We start from the raw sequence: 16,386 nt of genomic DNA on the forward strand, positions 1-16,386 counted from the left end.
TGTCCTCTGGAAACAAATTTTTTCTCTGTGTCAAAAACAAAGCATTATATTCTGTTCAGTTTTGTTTGGAATTACCAAAAATTCCCAACAATAAATTGGAAGTTTAAGTAATAGGATTTCATAAAATGTGTATATAATTTTGGTGAAGTGAAATTGAAAAATGAAATCGGAAAAGAGATGTGTTTCAACTTCGTACTCTAGAATGCCATGAAATATTTGAAATTATTAATAATCAGTCAACATTGTCAAGTCTGTGAAATCTTGATTTCAAATGCCATAGAACTCTACAATTTTAAAATCCAAGTAACATTGATCAATAGTATCCACATGCAATAGAATGTCTAAATATGTCCAAGAATATCACATCATTTTCTGATGCAGGAACACTCTGAAACATATTACCAGATTACAGGAATGTAAAATCTTTTACTGTGTTCAAAGTGTAATATGGTAATTATCACTATTATTTAACTTTAAATCTCAAAAGTAATGGCAGACTGAATACACTAAACATACTCCTCATGAGATTTTTCTGGTTTCTCAATGGTAGTCCACATTCCAGTGGTTTCCGCTGGAGAAATTTCTGCACTTGTCGTAGGCGGAGGCTCAAATAGATAGAAAACCTCACCATTACTCTCAGCATAACCGCAAACAAAAATTTTGTCACGCCACGCTGCAAAACATGTCATCCTTGTCAGGGATTCTGGAAGAGAACCTACTACCCTCCAAACATTTTCAACGGAGTGATATTTCATCACTCCTTGCTGCTTCTCGAATGAGTACAAGCGCCCAAAAGAAGCAGCAACCACACAAGATTGTGGGCCTTTCCCTTCCCCGATAGTCCACATATTCTCCAGCGTTGTCCATGCCCCTGTTTCTGGATCATAAAATTTTGCACTCCACTTGAATTGATCACGCGACTCACAAGTATAACCGCTAATAACTAAAAATTTTCCATCGATGAAAGCACCATAGCATTCTTCGCGTTCTTCACCCATCTCAGGAATAATCTTCCATTCGTTTTCAAACAAATTGTAAACCGCTGCAGATTGCAGGAAATCTTCGTAGTCATCGTGTCCACCTGCAACGTAAAGGATTCCCTCAGGTGATACCGAGAAAGCACCGGAGATTCGAATCTTCGGCATGTTGGTGCCACAGCTCCACTTTCCTGATGAAAAATCGTAGATGAAAATGGTGTTGAGTGCCTCCCCTAGGTGTAGGTCGGACGAATTCCATCCGCCCATCAAAACTAGCTTTCGATTGACACAAACGCAGTCACATAAGAGTGGAATCCTATTATGAGTGCCGGGGAAATGGAGAAGGGGAGGAAACGTTTCCAGTGTGCCTCGAAGAGGGTCAAAGATAGAAACCATAAATTCTAGATCATCCTCAGGGTAAGCAGGGTATTCTCGAAGTTCCACTAAACATATACACGTGTGCGAAATCCCAAACTTTTTTGTGTCTTCATATAACTGGGGGTGGTTCACAGCGGCCTTCCAGCTTTTGCACACAGCTCTTAGGTTTTCATGGGAGTCGTAAGGCACTCTTAGCAGACACCGTCGACCTATTTCCCATGGAAGAACAACAAAACCCTCCATAATCAGATACACTATAGGTAGTGAAATATGGTCTGATAACTGATATAAGCCAATGCTTACGTTCCAAGACAAAAGACTCACGTACAAGAATTACACTCTTCTTGCTGCTTAACCACAACCGCTTGATCGAACCCAAAAGATAGCCACAACGGAGAAACTGAGTGAAATCGAAATAAATATTGAGGAAAACTCAACTGATAACAAATCAGCATTCCTATCTTAAAGGAAGAAGCTAGTGGGAAAAATCAGTCGATAACAGATGACATGTCATCGCATAAATGCGGCGCCACCATCAACTAATAGAAAACAGACCAATTAGCTTGCCATTGTCGTCTAGTGTTTCACAATTTCTGCAACAGAAACCCTAATGCCATGGTGAACAAATCATCGATTGGTTTCTTGTCCGATTGGTTCCTTGTGCGGTGTGTAGAATTCGAGAAAGATCTAGCGATAAATAACTTTACCATGGGCACTACATACCGGTGAGCCAGGAGTAGCTCACTGGAGTATCTAAAATTTAAAGATAATGTTAATTTATGGTAAAAAATGAAATTTAATATGAATATCTATACAATTTATTACGCCGTAAGGCATTCCCCTCTGAAATCAACTCCCCCAACTGTCTTTCTGTCATAATCCTGATGGTTAGATCATTTGTTAGACGATTGGAGGATTGTTAATTGTTCGATCAAGGGAAGGTAGTTGAATGGTTGCAATTGCTCATGCTGCTAGATTGGAGCCTGAAAGATTTGCCTGGGATACCCTTTTCGTCTTCTCCGCATGATAGATACGATCGTGCACTTTATGTATACTGTGTTGCAACTTGCTAACCATTATTTTAAGGTTTTTGGTAAGCATGCCAAGATACCTTGTGCCTGGAATGTGCTTGCTTGTATTTCTTGTGCTGGAGTTCACTTAATTTATGCACGTCAGATCACTTTGCGCTCAGCATATCAGATTTCATAATATCTTACAGCAATCACATTCTACAACCGTTTTGGGACCATTCAGTCTATGAATAGGATCTGCAACGTCATTTTAAATGTTGTTATGGAGTCTAGTCATGCATCCTTGGTATCTAGATGGATCAAATTTCATAATATCTTACAGCATTCACATTCTGCAACCGTTTTGGGACCATTCAATCTATGAATAAGATCTGCAACGTTATTGTAAATGTTGTTATCGAGTCTAGTCATGCATCCTTGGTATCTAGATGGTTTTGGGAGTCTACTAATGGATGCCCTAAGTGCTTACTATGTAGATTCTAGATTGTGATACTTCTGTTCTGCAACCATGATGGTGAATTTCTGACTATGATTTGGATGAATACAATGGATAGCCGAGAAGCTTCTGTGATATTGTTGTCAATGGATCGTACGGATGTGGAAGGTTTTTTGCTTTGACAATGCTATCCCCAATCTGTTATGATTAATATGTTAAATGTATGGTTCTTTCACTGTTTTATATGTGCACTGTAATATTTTGACTCGCGCCTACTTTTCTGTAACTCTTGGATTGATACTTTGGGTGAGACTGCTCTTTCTCTGAAAGGATTGGAAATATCAATATCCTTTAGTGTACAAGGTTACAATTCCATCAGATAACCATGAGGACCTCTGGTTTCATATTTAGCCCCAACCGATACCCCAAAATGCAAATGATAGCACAAAGATGGGCTGGTAAAATTAAACAAACATAAACTGAGTAGGGTCTAAACATCAGAAAGAAATTATAATTAAAGTGGATGTAGTGTATATGTGATGTGGCAATGTCATGGCCTAGATTGTCAATCATAGCAACTCTCTGATTAGGACGCGGTTTAATATGGGGATATGTGTTCCATCTGACCATTATTTTGATGTGAATGATTGGTATTTGTCATTTGGTATGCATAACAAGATTTAACATCTTTTGATAATAAAAAATGTAGGCTGCATATTGGTATTTGCCTCTCAATTGGACTATTTAATCGTTATTTTCCACAAGTAAATAAACAGTCTTCATTTTAGATGGCATTTTCTCTTTGAAACTATGCCTCTGAACAAAAGCCTACTAACTTAATTGAACATTCATAAAGCTCTGCCAAATCTTAGTAGTTCACGACCTATTTTAAATTCTATCAAACCTATTCGAACTAACACAGTATTTACTTAAGCGGCGTCATTTCACACTGCTTAGTACAATAGAATGATCTTTCTTGAAATAGAATAAGTACTTCAAAAAAGTACCTATGAATTTTACTCATAGTTATTTGACTTTAACCTTAACAGAATCCTCTGCGGAATCCGTATATGTCTTCTCATACAATGTGTACCTTGTTTTACGCAAAAAAGAAGAAGCAAAAAGGGCATCCTGGCCTTGCACAGCCGGACATTAGAAACTAAGGAACTGACAACAACCACAAAAAGAGGATTGGAAAGGAGGAGACTCTTCCTGTAGCCTGAAATCTTAAATAATCCCCAAAGTTTTCTTAGCTTTTCATGGAATTAAAAAACACTCATATCCTTTATACAATGTAATTGAATTGGCATTTGAAAATAAAAAAACCTCAGGAAAACATTTGCACAATCTTTCATTCGCAGAAGAGGCCAGCAAATTTTCAATTTTTCAGAATTTGGCCATAATTTTAAGGTTGAACAGTGTAACCTTAAACCGTAACCCCAAAAAAAAATATCCCACTAAACCCCAAGTAATACATATAAGATCAGACTGCAAGCCAAAGAACTCAGTTTTTGAATTTTGTCACACTACTGGAATGTTTGAGAAAGAGAAGCCCTTCTAGCCCTTGTACGCGTACCATTCAATTCTCGAATAATAGAACCCTGGGACAAACAGGACTGTTCCCGATAATGCAAACAACACACCTGAACAACAATAAATAGAAATCCCACAAAAATAAAATCAGATATAACCCTCAATCTTTAGTAGTAAGGCAACACGAATATAAGAGGCCAAAAAATCCAAAAACAGATTTGAGAAATAGAAGAAAAATGAAATGATTTATTTCCGGATAAAAATCATAGACAAACCATGGGTTCTATCACCGCCGATTTGCTGAGAGAACATGAAGAGGCCAATGGCAATGACGATGGTGCTGAGGATTAACAATGCAACTGCCAATGATATTTCCTTTCTAGGGGGCTTGCTGGGTACAATAAATATACCGCTAAAATCATTGTCATTTACATACTTTATGTATACTGTGTTTCAACTTGCTAACCATTCTTTTAAGGATTTTGATAAGCATGCCAGGATACCTTGCGCCTGGAATGTGCTTTCTTGTATTTCTTGTGCTCAAGTTCACTTAATTTACGCACGTCAGATCACTTTTCACTCAGCATATCAGATTTCATAATATCTTACAGCATTCACATTCTTCAACCATTTTGGGACAATTCAGTCTATGAATAGGATCTGCAATGTCATTGTAAATGATGTTATCGAGTCTATTCATGCATCCTTGGTATCTAGACGGTTTTGGGAGTCTACTAATGGATGCCCTAAGTGCTTACTGTGTAGATTCTGGGTTGTGATACTTCTATTCTGCAGCCATGATGGTGAATTTCTGACTATGATTTGGATGAATACAATGGATAGCCGAGAAGCTTCTATGATATTGTTCTCAATGGATCGTACGGATGTTGAAGGTTTTGTGCTTTGAAGATGTTATCCCCAATATGTTATGATTAATATGTTAAATGTATGGTTCTTTCTCTGTTTTATATGCGCACTGTAATATTTTGTCTCGCGCCTACTTTTCTGTAACTCTTGGATTGATAATTTGGGTGAGACTGCTCTTTCTTTGAAAGGATTGGAAATTTCAGTATCCTTTAGTGTACAAGGTTACAATTCCGTCGGATAACCATGAGGACCTCTGGTTTCATATTTAGCCCCAACCGGTAACCCAAAATGCAAATGATAGCACAAAGATGGGCTGGTAAAATTAAACAAACATAAACTGAGTAGGGTCTAAACGTCAAAAAGAAATTATAGTTAAAGTGGATGTAGTGTATATGTGATGTGGCAATGTCATGGCCTAGATTGTCAATCATAGCAACTCTCTGATTAGGATGACGTTTAATATGGGGATATGTGTTCCATCTGTAACTTTAATTAATTTCCAACCCTTATTGTGATGTGAACGATTGGTATTTGTCATTTGGTATGCATAACAAGCTTTAACTTCTTTTGATAATAAAACATGCAGGCTGCATACTAGCATTTGCCTCTCAATTGGACTATTTAATGGTTATTTTCCATAAGTAAATAAACAATCTTCATTTCAGATGGCATTTTCTCTTTGAAACTGTGCCTCTGGACAACAACCTGCTAACTTAATTGAACATTCATAAAGCTCTACCAAATCTTAGTAGTTCACGGCCTATTTTAAATTCTATCAAACTTATTCGAACTAACATAGTATTTACTTAAGCGGGGTCATTTCACACTGCTTAGTACAATAAAATGATCTTTCTTGAAATAGAATAAGTACTACAAAAAAGTACCTATGAATTTTACTCATAGTTATTTGACTTTAACCTTAACAGAATTCTCTGGGGAATCCCTATATGTCTTCTAGTACAATGTGTCCCTTGTTTTACCCAAAAAAAGAAAAAAAGAAAAAAGGGCATCCTGGCCTTGCACAGCGGGACATTAGAAATTAAGGAATTGACAACAACCATAAAAGGAGGATTGGAAAGGAGGAGACTCTTCCTGTAGCCTAAAATCTTAAATAATCCCCAAAGTTTTCTTAGCTTTTCATAGAATTAACAAACACTCATATCCTTTATACAATGTAATTGAATTGGCACCTGAAAATAAAAGAACCTCAGGAAAATATTTGCACAATCTTTCATTCGCAGAAGAGGCCAACAAATTTTCAATTTTTCAGAATTTGGCCATAATTTTAAGGTTGAACACCGTAACCTTAAACCCTAACCCCAAAAATAAATATCCCACTAAACCCCAAGTAATACATATAAGATTAGACTGCAAGCCAAAGAACTCAGTTTTTGAATTTTTTCACACTGATGGAATGTTTGAGAAAGAGAAGCCCTTGTAGCCCTTGAACGCGTACCATGCAATTCTTGAATAATAGAACCCTGGGACAAACAGGATTGTTCCCAATAATGCAAACAACATACTTGAACAACAATAAATAGAAATCCCACAAAAATAAAATCAGATATAACCCTCAATCTTCAGCAGTAAGGCAACACTGATATAAGAGGCCAAAAATCTGAAAACAGATTTGAGAAATAGAAGAAAAATGAAATGCTTTATTTTCGGATAAAAATCATAGAAAAACCATGGGTTCTGTCACCACCGATTTGCTAAGAGAACATGAAGAGGCCAATGGCAATGACGATGGTGCCGAGGATTAACATTGCAACTGCCAATGATATTTCCTTTCTAGGGGGCTTTCCGGGTACAATAAATGTACCGCTGAAATCATTTTCGTTTACATACTTTATGTATATTGTGTTTCAACTTGCTAACCATTATTTTAAGGTTTTTGGTAAGCATGCCAGGATACATTGCGCCTGTAATGTGCTTGCTTGTATTTCTTGTGCTGGAGTTCACTTAATTAATGCACGTCAGATCACTTTGCGCTCAACATATCAGATTTCACAATATCTTACAACATTCACATTCTGCAACCGTTTTGGGACCATTCAGTGTATGAATAGGATCTGCAACGTCACTGTAAATGTTGTTATCGAGTCTAGTCATGCATCCTTGGTATCTAGACGGTTTTGGGAGTCTACTAATGGATGCCCTATGTGCTTACTGTGTAGATTCTAGATTGTGATACTTCTGTTCTACAACCATGATGGTGAATTTGTTACTATGATTTGGATGAATACAATGGATAGCCGAGAAGCTTCTGTGATATTGTTGTCAATGGATCGTACGGATGTGGAAGGTTTTGTGCTTTGAAGATGTTATCCCCAACCTATTATGATTAATATGTTAAATGTATGGTTCTTTCTCTATTTTATATGCACACTGAAATATTTTGTCTCGTGCCTACTTTTCTGTAACTCTTGGATTGATACTTTGGGTGAGACTACTCTTTCTCTGAAAGGATTGGAAATGTCAGTATCCTTTAGTGTACAAGGTTACAATTCCATCGGATAACCATGAGGACCTCTGGTTTCATATTTATCCCCAACCGGTACCCCAAAATGCAAATGATAGCACAAAGATGGGCTGGTAAAATTAAACAAACATAAACTGAGTAGGGTCTAAACGTCAGAAAGAAATTATAATTAAAGTGGATGTAGTGTATATGTGATGTGGCAATGTCATGGCCTAGATTGTCAATCATAAGAACTCTCTGATTAGGACGTGGTTTAATATGGGGATATGTGTTCCATCTACAGCTTTAATTAATTTCCAACCCTTATTGTGATGTGAAAGATTGGTATTTGTCATTTGGTATGCATAACAAGCTTTAACTTCTTTTGATAATAAAACATGCAGGCTGCATACTAGCATTTGCCTCTCAATTGGACTATTTAATGGTTGTTTTCCATAAGTAAATAAACAGTCTTCATTTCAGATGGCATTTTCTCTTTGAAACTGTGCCTCTGGACAACAGCCTGCTAGCTTAATTGAACATTCATAAAGCTATGCCAAATCTTAGTAGTTCACGACCTATTTTAAATTCTATCAAACTTATTCGAACTAACATAGTATTTACTTAAGCGGGGTCATTTCACACTACTTAGTACAATAGAATGATCTTTCTTGAAATAGAATAAGTACTTCAAAAAAGCACCTATGAATTTTACTCATAGTTATTTGACTTTAACCTTAATAGAATCGTCTGCGGAATCCCTATTTGTCTTCTGGTACAATTTGTCCCTTGTTTTACCCAAAAAAAGCAAAAAGGGCATCCTGGCCTTGCACAACTGGGCATTAGAAACTAAGGAATTGACAACAACCATAAAAGGAGGATTGGAAAGGAGGAGACTCTTCCTGTAGCTTGAAATCTTCAATAATCCCCAAAGTTTTCTTAGCTTTTCATAGAATTAAAAAACACTCATATCCTTTATACAATGTAATTGAATTGGCACCTGAAAATAAAAAAACCTCAGGAAAACATTTGCACAATCTTTCATTCGCAGAAGAGGCTAGCGAATTTTCAATTTTTCAGAATTTGGCCATAATTTTAAGGTTGAACAGTGTAACCTTAAACCCTAACCCCAGAAATAAATATCCCACTAAACCCCAAGTAATACATATCAGATCATACTGCAAGCCAAAGAACTCAGATTTTGAATTTTTTCACACTGATGGAATGTTTGAGAAAGAGAAGCCCTTCTATCCCTTATACGCGTACCATGAAATTCTCGAATAATAGAACCCTGGGACAAACAGGATTGTTCCGAATAATGCAAACAACATACCTGAACAACAATAAATAGAAATCCCACAAAAATAAAATCATATATAACCCTCAACCTTCAGCAGTAAGGCAACACCGATATAAGAGGCCAAAAAATCCAAAAACACATTTGAGAAATAGAAGAAGAATGAAATGCTTTATTTCCGGATAAAAATCATAGACAAACCATGGGTTCTGTCACCGCCGATTTGCTGAGAGAACATGAAGAGGCCAATGGAAATGACGATGGTGCTGAGGATTAACAGTGCAACTGCCAATGATATTTCCTTTCTAGGGGGCTTGCTGGGTACAATAAATGTACCGCTGAAATCATTTTCATTTACATAAGCCATGGATATGGATGGAACAAATCAAACCTCTTCTATTCAGCCTTATTATGGCAAAAACGCTTCTCCAAATTTCTCTCCGTCAGATCTATTCGTCCCAGAGATATTTAATATCTATATATAGCCACTATGATTGAACTTAGCTCCAAAAGCCGCTTTCTCTACAAACATCTGCCTGTGACAAGTAGAGTAATGTGCATTAAAGCTTCTCCCAAACGTCTTGTCAGAAGCCTTACCTTGGAAGTTGGTCGTTCATGCTTCAAACCTCATTAACTTAAAGCTACTGATGAAAATATCAACATAATTTTGGCTAGGTAATAATGTTGTTTAATTACGCCGTAAGGCGTTTCCCTTTGAAATGAACTCCCATCATATGTTGCAGGTCAAATTGACAGATCATTGAGTTGGAAGGTTTTTAATAGTCCTGGTAGAGAGATATTTCAAATAATTCTTTAGTATTGTGTTTGAATAGAATGAAAATGGATAGAGAAGCACCTGGAGTCTTGGGGTTGAGTTGCTACCTTTGCTTGTGACCTTCTGAATCTCAGAAAAATTATTTGTGATGAGTCATATTATGATTTACATCTTCAAGAAATACTTTGTATCCCTTTTCAAGGAATACTCTGTATCCTTTTTCCAACTTTTAAGCTGCAAATATGCATATTGTCACACCAATGCATTTGATTACCCATTTAACACCAAAACAGAAGGCACGGGTCTAAAAATTGTTTAGTTTGAGTTTGTGAGCAGGATGTGAAATGGTTCAATTTGTTTCTGCATGGTTGTTTTCTATTTCTTTTACAAAGATAGCCCTTCAATTGCTTGCATATTTTGAGTTTCTTATGGATTCCACAATCTCCCCTATTTAGCTACTATACCTTCAACGAATACATAGTCATTTGAAAAAGATGTACCTTCAGCTCCCGTATCTATTTTTTCACCATCTTTATGATTGCAATCATATTAGATAAACATTGAATAACTATAATTTTCAATTTTAGTCACCCTGTCTTGGGCCAAATTTTTGAACATTATGTCACCTCTTTCATTACAAGCATCAGGGGAATTAACATTATTACAAAGATTTTGGTTGATGTTGTATGTATCATGTTCCGTCCCCATATATTGGTTGATGTACAATGGTGTCCATCTAAGTACCACTGTCTTGGGATTCAAGATATCAATGCCTATTATGATTGCTCCAACTGCCATGCCAAAGATGGCTCATCTCGAAGGTATGCATTAGATTATTGTATTACAGTTAACATCCTATTTTGATGGTTATATTTTCTAAAAGTGAATCCATCATCTTTTACAAGAGACTATGCTACTGCAAGAGCTACTGGAACTATAATGGTTTGGGCATCGATCTCCTCTTTGTGGGATCGATCTTTTGAATGTTTTAATTTCCTTCTAGCTATTAAGGATTTAAGTAATTATAATGATTTGGATGTTGAAATAGTTTGTTGTGTTGACAAAAATTGAGGCTTGGACATATTTGTTGTAGACGCTTTCTTCATGGGCTACATCAAGTGTTGAAGAAGTTGCTTCAGGTGGACCAGGAATTTGCTTTTTCAACTTTATGTAAGTTTATCATTTCCACCCATATAATTGTCTTCCCATGTTTTCTGAGATGTAATTGAGTTCATATCTATCCAATTGTATTATAGGCTCCTAAACCAATGGTAAGATCAGTTATTTTAGATTTGCTGACAGGACTAGGTAGACATGTGGGATAAATCTTATATTCAGAGTATACTCCTCTTTAACGTTATGAGTTTGTACCCATGTTTTAACACTTTCTCAGCTCTCAATAAAAATCAGAACATTGTGGAATTCTTTTAGGATCAGAAGCGATGCTAGGGTTAGAAAGGCATTTAGCACCTACAATGTATCAAACTTAAAATAAGTCAGAAGTCTCCATTTTATCTGGGATTCCTCTTTGTTCATCCCTTGTCTGACATTGAGGTATCTAATGTTCTGAAAAGTCTCATTATGATATCCACTCATACGTGCTAGACAGTAAGGCACACCTCTGTGTTGAGATTCAATTCTAGATCAATAATTGTTTTTGACTTCTATTGATTTTTCTTTGTCAAAAATGTAGATTCGCATTGCCTCCATATCTTACCTTAAAGAATTTCGAAGGTTTGGATCTTGGGAAAATGGAGAAGGTATGTATTCCATTTTATGAGTTCTTTAAATAGAAGGATGTTGTTTTTAGTTCTTCCTATATTCAAGGTCCAGACTTCTTCCTTAAGTTGGTTTTTTCTTGCAGACAACGGATTCTGGAGTGGCATCATATGTTGTGGGTCAAATTGACAGATCATTGAGTTGGAAGGTTTGTAATAGTCCTAGTAGAGAGATATTTCAAATAATTATTTAGTATTGTGTTTGAATAGAATGAAAATGGATAGAGAAGCACCTGGAGAAATCTTGGGGTTGAGTTGCTGCCTTTGCTTGTAACCCTCTGAATCTTAGAAAAATTATTTGTGATGAGTCATATTATGATTTACATCTTCAAGAAATACTTTGTATCTTTTTTCAAGAAATACTCTGTATCCTTTTTCCAACTTTTAAGCTGAAAATATGCATATTGTCACACCAATGCATTTGATTACCCATTTAACACCAAAACAGAAGGCACGAGTCTAAAATTTGTTTAGCTTGAATTTGTGAGCAGGATGTGAAATGGTTCAATTTGTTTCTGCATGGTTGTTTTTTATTTTTTTTACAAAGATAGCCCTTCAATTGCTTTCATATTATGAGTTTCTTATGGATTCCACAATCTTGTTTAGCTACTGTACCTTCAGCTAATACATATTCATTTGAAAAAGATGTACCTTCAGCTCCCGTATCTATTTTTTCACCATCTTTATGACTGCAATCAAATTAGATAAACATTGAATAACTATAATTTTCAATTTTAGTCACCCTGCCTTGGGCCAAGCTTTTGAACATTATGGCACCTCTTTCATTACAAGCATCAGGGGAATTGACATTATTACAAATATTTTGGTTGATGTTGTATGTATCAGGTTCCATCCCCGTATATTGGTTGATGTAACAAAGGTGGATCTGAGTACCACTGTGTTGGGATTCAAGATATCAATGCATATTATGATTGCTCCAACTGCCATGCAAAAGATGGCTCATCCCGAAGGTGTGCATTAGATTATTGTACTATAGTTAACATCCTATTTTGATGCATATATTTTCTAAAAGTCAATTTCCATCATCTTTTACAAGAGAGTATGCTACTGCAAGAGCTGTTGGAACTATAATGGTTTGGGCATCGGTCTTCTCTTTGTGGGATCGATCTTCTGGATGTTTTAATCTCCTTCTAGCTATTAAGGATTTAAGAAATTATAATGATTTTGGATTTTGAAATAGTTTTTTTTGTTGATAAAAATTGAGGCTTGGACATATTTGTTGTAGACGCTTTCTTCATGGGCTACATCAAGTGTTGAAGAGGTTGCTTCAACTAGTCCAAGCATTCGCTTTTTTCAACTTTATGTAAGTTTATCATTTCCACCCATATGATTGTCTTCCCATCTTTTCTGAGATGTAATTGAGTTCATATCCATCCAATTGTATTATAGGCTCCTAAACCAATGGTAAGATCAATTATATTGTGTTGGGTTTACTAAATGTGGATGTATGAGTGGTGTTAAAATTTAGATGTCATTGCTGGCAGGTTTACAAGAATAGGAATGTTGTTGCACAACTTGTTAGAAGAGTGGAGAGGGCTGGTTTTAAGGCAATTGCACTGACTGTGGACACACCTCGACTTGGGCAGAGGGAGTCTGACATTAGAAATAGGTAGGGAAAATTCATTCTATTTTAGATTTGCTGACAGGACTAGGTAGATATGTGGGATAAATCTTATATTCAGAGTATACTCCTCTTTAACGTTATGAGTTTGTACCCATGTTTTAACACTTTCTTAGCTCTCAATAAAAATCAAAACATTGTGGAATTCTTTTAGGATTAGAAGCGACGCTAGGGTTAGAAAAAACATTTAACACCTATAATGTATCAAACTTAAAATAAGTCAAAAGTCTCCATTTTATCTGGGATTCCTCTTTGTTCATCCCTTGTCTGACACTGAGGTATCTAATGTTCTGACAAGTCTCATTGTGATATCCACTAACGGAAGGCACGGGTCTAAAAATTGTTTAGTTTGAGTTTGTCAGCAGGATTTGAAATGGTTCAATTTGTTTCTGCATGGTTGTTTTTTATTTTTTTTACAAATATAGCCCTTCAATTGCTTGCATATTATGAGTTTCTTATGGATTCCACAATCTCCCCTGTTTAGCTACTATACCTTCAGCTAATGCATAGTCATTTGAAAAATATGTACCTTCAGCGCCCGTATCTATTTTTTCATTGTCTTTATGACTGCAATCAGATTAGATAAACATTGAATAGCTATAATTTTCAATTTTAGTCACCCTGTCTTGGGCCAAACTTTTGAACATTATGGCACCTCTTTCATTACAAACATCAAGGGAATTGACATTATTACAAAGATTTTGGTTGATGTTGTATGTATCAGGTTCCGTCCCTGTATATTGGTTGATGTAAGAAAGGTGGATCTGAGTACCACTATGTTGGGATTCAAGATATCAATGCCTATTATGATTGCTCCAACTGCCATGCAAAAGATGGCTCATCCCGAAGGTATGCAATAGATTATTGTATTACAGTTAACATCCTATGTTGATGCATATATTTTCTTAAAGTCAATCCATCATCTTTTACAGGAGAGTATGCTACTGAAAGAGCTGCTGGAACTATAATGGTTTGGGCATCGGTCTTCTCTTTGTGGGATCGATCTTCCGAATGTTTTAATTTCCTTCTAGCTATTAAGGATTTAAGAAATATAATGATTTTGGATGTTGAAATAGTTTGTTGTATTGATAAAAATTGAGGCTTGGAAATATTTGTTGTAGAATCTTTCTTCATGGGCTACATCAAGTGTTGAAGAGGTTGCTTCAACTGGACCAGGCATTCGCTTTTTTCAAAGTTATGTAAGTTTATCATTTCCACCCATATGATTGTCTTCCCATGTTTTCTGAGATGTAATTGAGTTCATATCCATCCAATTGTATTATATGCTCCTAAGCCAATGGTAAGATCAATTATATTGTGTTGGGTTTACTAAATGTGGATGTATGAGTGGTGTTATTTTTTAGATGTCATTGCTGGCATGTTTACAAGAATAGGAATGTTGTTTCACAACTTGTTAGAAGAAAGCAGAGGGCTGGTTTTAAGGAAATTGCACTGATTGTGGACACACCTCGACTTGGGTGGAAGGAGTCTGACATTAGAAATAGGTAGTGAAAATTCATTCTATTTTAGATTTGCTGACAGGACTAGGTAGATACGTGGGATAAATCTTATATTCAGAGTATAATCCTCTTTAATGTTATGAGTTTGTACCCATGTTTTAACACTTTCTCAGCTCTCAATAAAAATCAGAACATTGTGGAATTCTTTTAGGATCAGAAGCGACGCTAGGGTTAGAAAAAGCATTTAGCACCTATAATATATCAAACTTAAAATAAGTTAGAAGTCTCCATTTTATCTGGGATTCCTCTTTGTTCATCCCTTGTCTGACACTGAGGTATCTAATGTTCTAAAAAGTCTCATTGTGATATCCACTCATACATGATAGATAGTAAGGCACACCTCTGTGTTGAGATTCAATTCTGGATCCATAATTGTTTTTGACTTCTATTGATTTTTCTTTGTCAAAAATGTAGATTTGCATTGCCTCCATATCCTACCTTAAAGAATTTCAAAGGTTTGGATCTTAGGAAAATGGAGAAGGTATGTATTCCATTTTATGAGTTCTTTAAATAGAAGGATGTTTTTTTTAGTTCTTCCTATATTCAAGGTCCAAACTTCTTCCATAAGTTGGTTTTTCTTGCGGACAGTGGATTCTGTACTGGCATCATATGTTGCAGGTCAAATTGAAAGATCATTAAGTTCGAAGGTTTGTAATAGTACTGGTAGAGAGATATTTCAAATAATTCTTCAGTGTTGTGTTTGAATAGAATGAAAATGGATAGAAAAGCACCTGGAGAAATCTTGTGGTTGAGTTGCTTCCTTTGCTTGTAACCTTCTGAATCTTAGAAAAATTATTTGTGATGAGTCATATTATGATTTACATCTTCAAGAAATACTTCGTATCCTTTTTCAAGAAATACTTTGTATCCTTCTTCCAACTTTTAAGCTGAAAATATGCATATTGTCACACCAATGCATTTGATTACCCATTTAACACCAAAACAAAAGGAACGGGTCTAAAAATTCTTTAGTTTGAGTTTGTGAGCAGGATGTGAAATTGTTAGGCCGCTATACTACTAGTGTAACCCCTTACTGTTATTAGTACAACCCACTTATTATATTGATGTACCCATGTAGTGCCCATATTGTTACTCTTGTGCCCCATAGAAGCCCACTATTGTTATTATTGTTCCCTTACATTATTATTGTTATGTCGACTGTGATTATGTTATGACCCCTTAGACCCCTATGTATAGAAAGCAGGTATTTTCATTTGTATCATCCAAGAATTGTTCATTTATGTAATGTAAAGGAGGTTTCCCCCTCGAAGAGGCTAAATTCTAAGGCGTTGATCTATCTTTTCTATCTTTTCTTGAGCTGGTTTCATAACATTTGGTATCAAAGCTTTCGATTCTAGGGTTTCGCTGCTCCAAACAGGTCATTGTGGAATTTTCGCTATAATTTTTTTTCTGCAATGTTTCAGAAGTTGAAGAAAAAACCCATTTGAAAGGAAATCGTGCTGAACCTTGGGTCTAAATTTCAGAGCTTTTCGAGCTATATTTGCGGAGATATAATCTGAGGAAGTTGGTCTTTTTGCAGACTCCTGAATTACATTCCAAATAGGTGACCTAGGGAAAATCATCATAGCTTTCTCTCTAAGCATCGGATTGAAATTTCATAAGAAGCTACATAAAGAGGACGGACTGTAGTTTCTTGTATATCTTTTTCAGAACCAAAGGTCGAAAAAGTG

General features: G+C 36.0%; 1 protein-coding gene across 1 annotated transcript; it reads right to left on the reverse strand.

The window, feature by feature from the left end:
* Positions 1-506: 506 nt before the first annotated feature.
* LOC149187317 (F-box/kelch-repeat protein At1g80440-like) lies at positions 507-1,598 on the reverse strand. The gene has a single exon (XM_089409617.1). The coding sequence runs from the start codon at positions 1,596-1,598 to the stop codon at positions 507-509; it is 1,092 nt and encodes a 363-aa protein (XP_089265743.1).
* Between the last annotated feature and the right edge of the window lie 14,788 nt (positions 1,599-16,386).

Source organism: Pinus tabuliformis, chromosome 3_1 (genome assembly GCF_031772625.1).
Source record: "Pinus tabuliformis cultivar Carrire ecotype Pingquan chromosome 3_1, CPIR1, whole genome shotgun sequence".
NCBI classification, from domain to species: domain Eukaryota; kingdom Viridiplantae; phylum Streptophyta; class Pinopsida; order Pinales; family Pinaceae; genus Pinus; species Pinus tabuliformis.

Excerpts from the sequence above, each read along its gene's own strand:
- LOC149187317 (XM_089409617.1), bottom strand. The coding sequence starts at position 1,598 with ATGGAGGGTTTTGTTGTTCTTCCATGGGAAATAGGTCGACGGTGTCTG.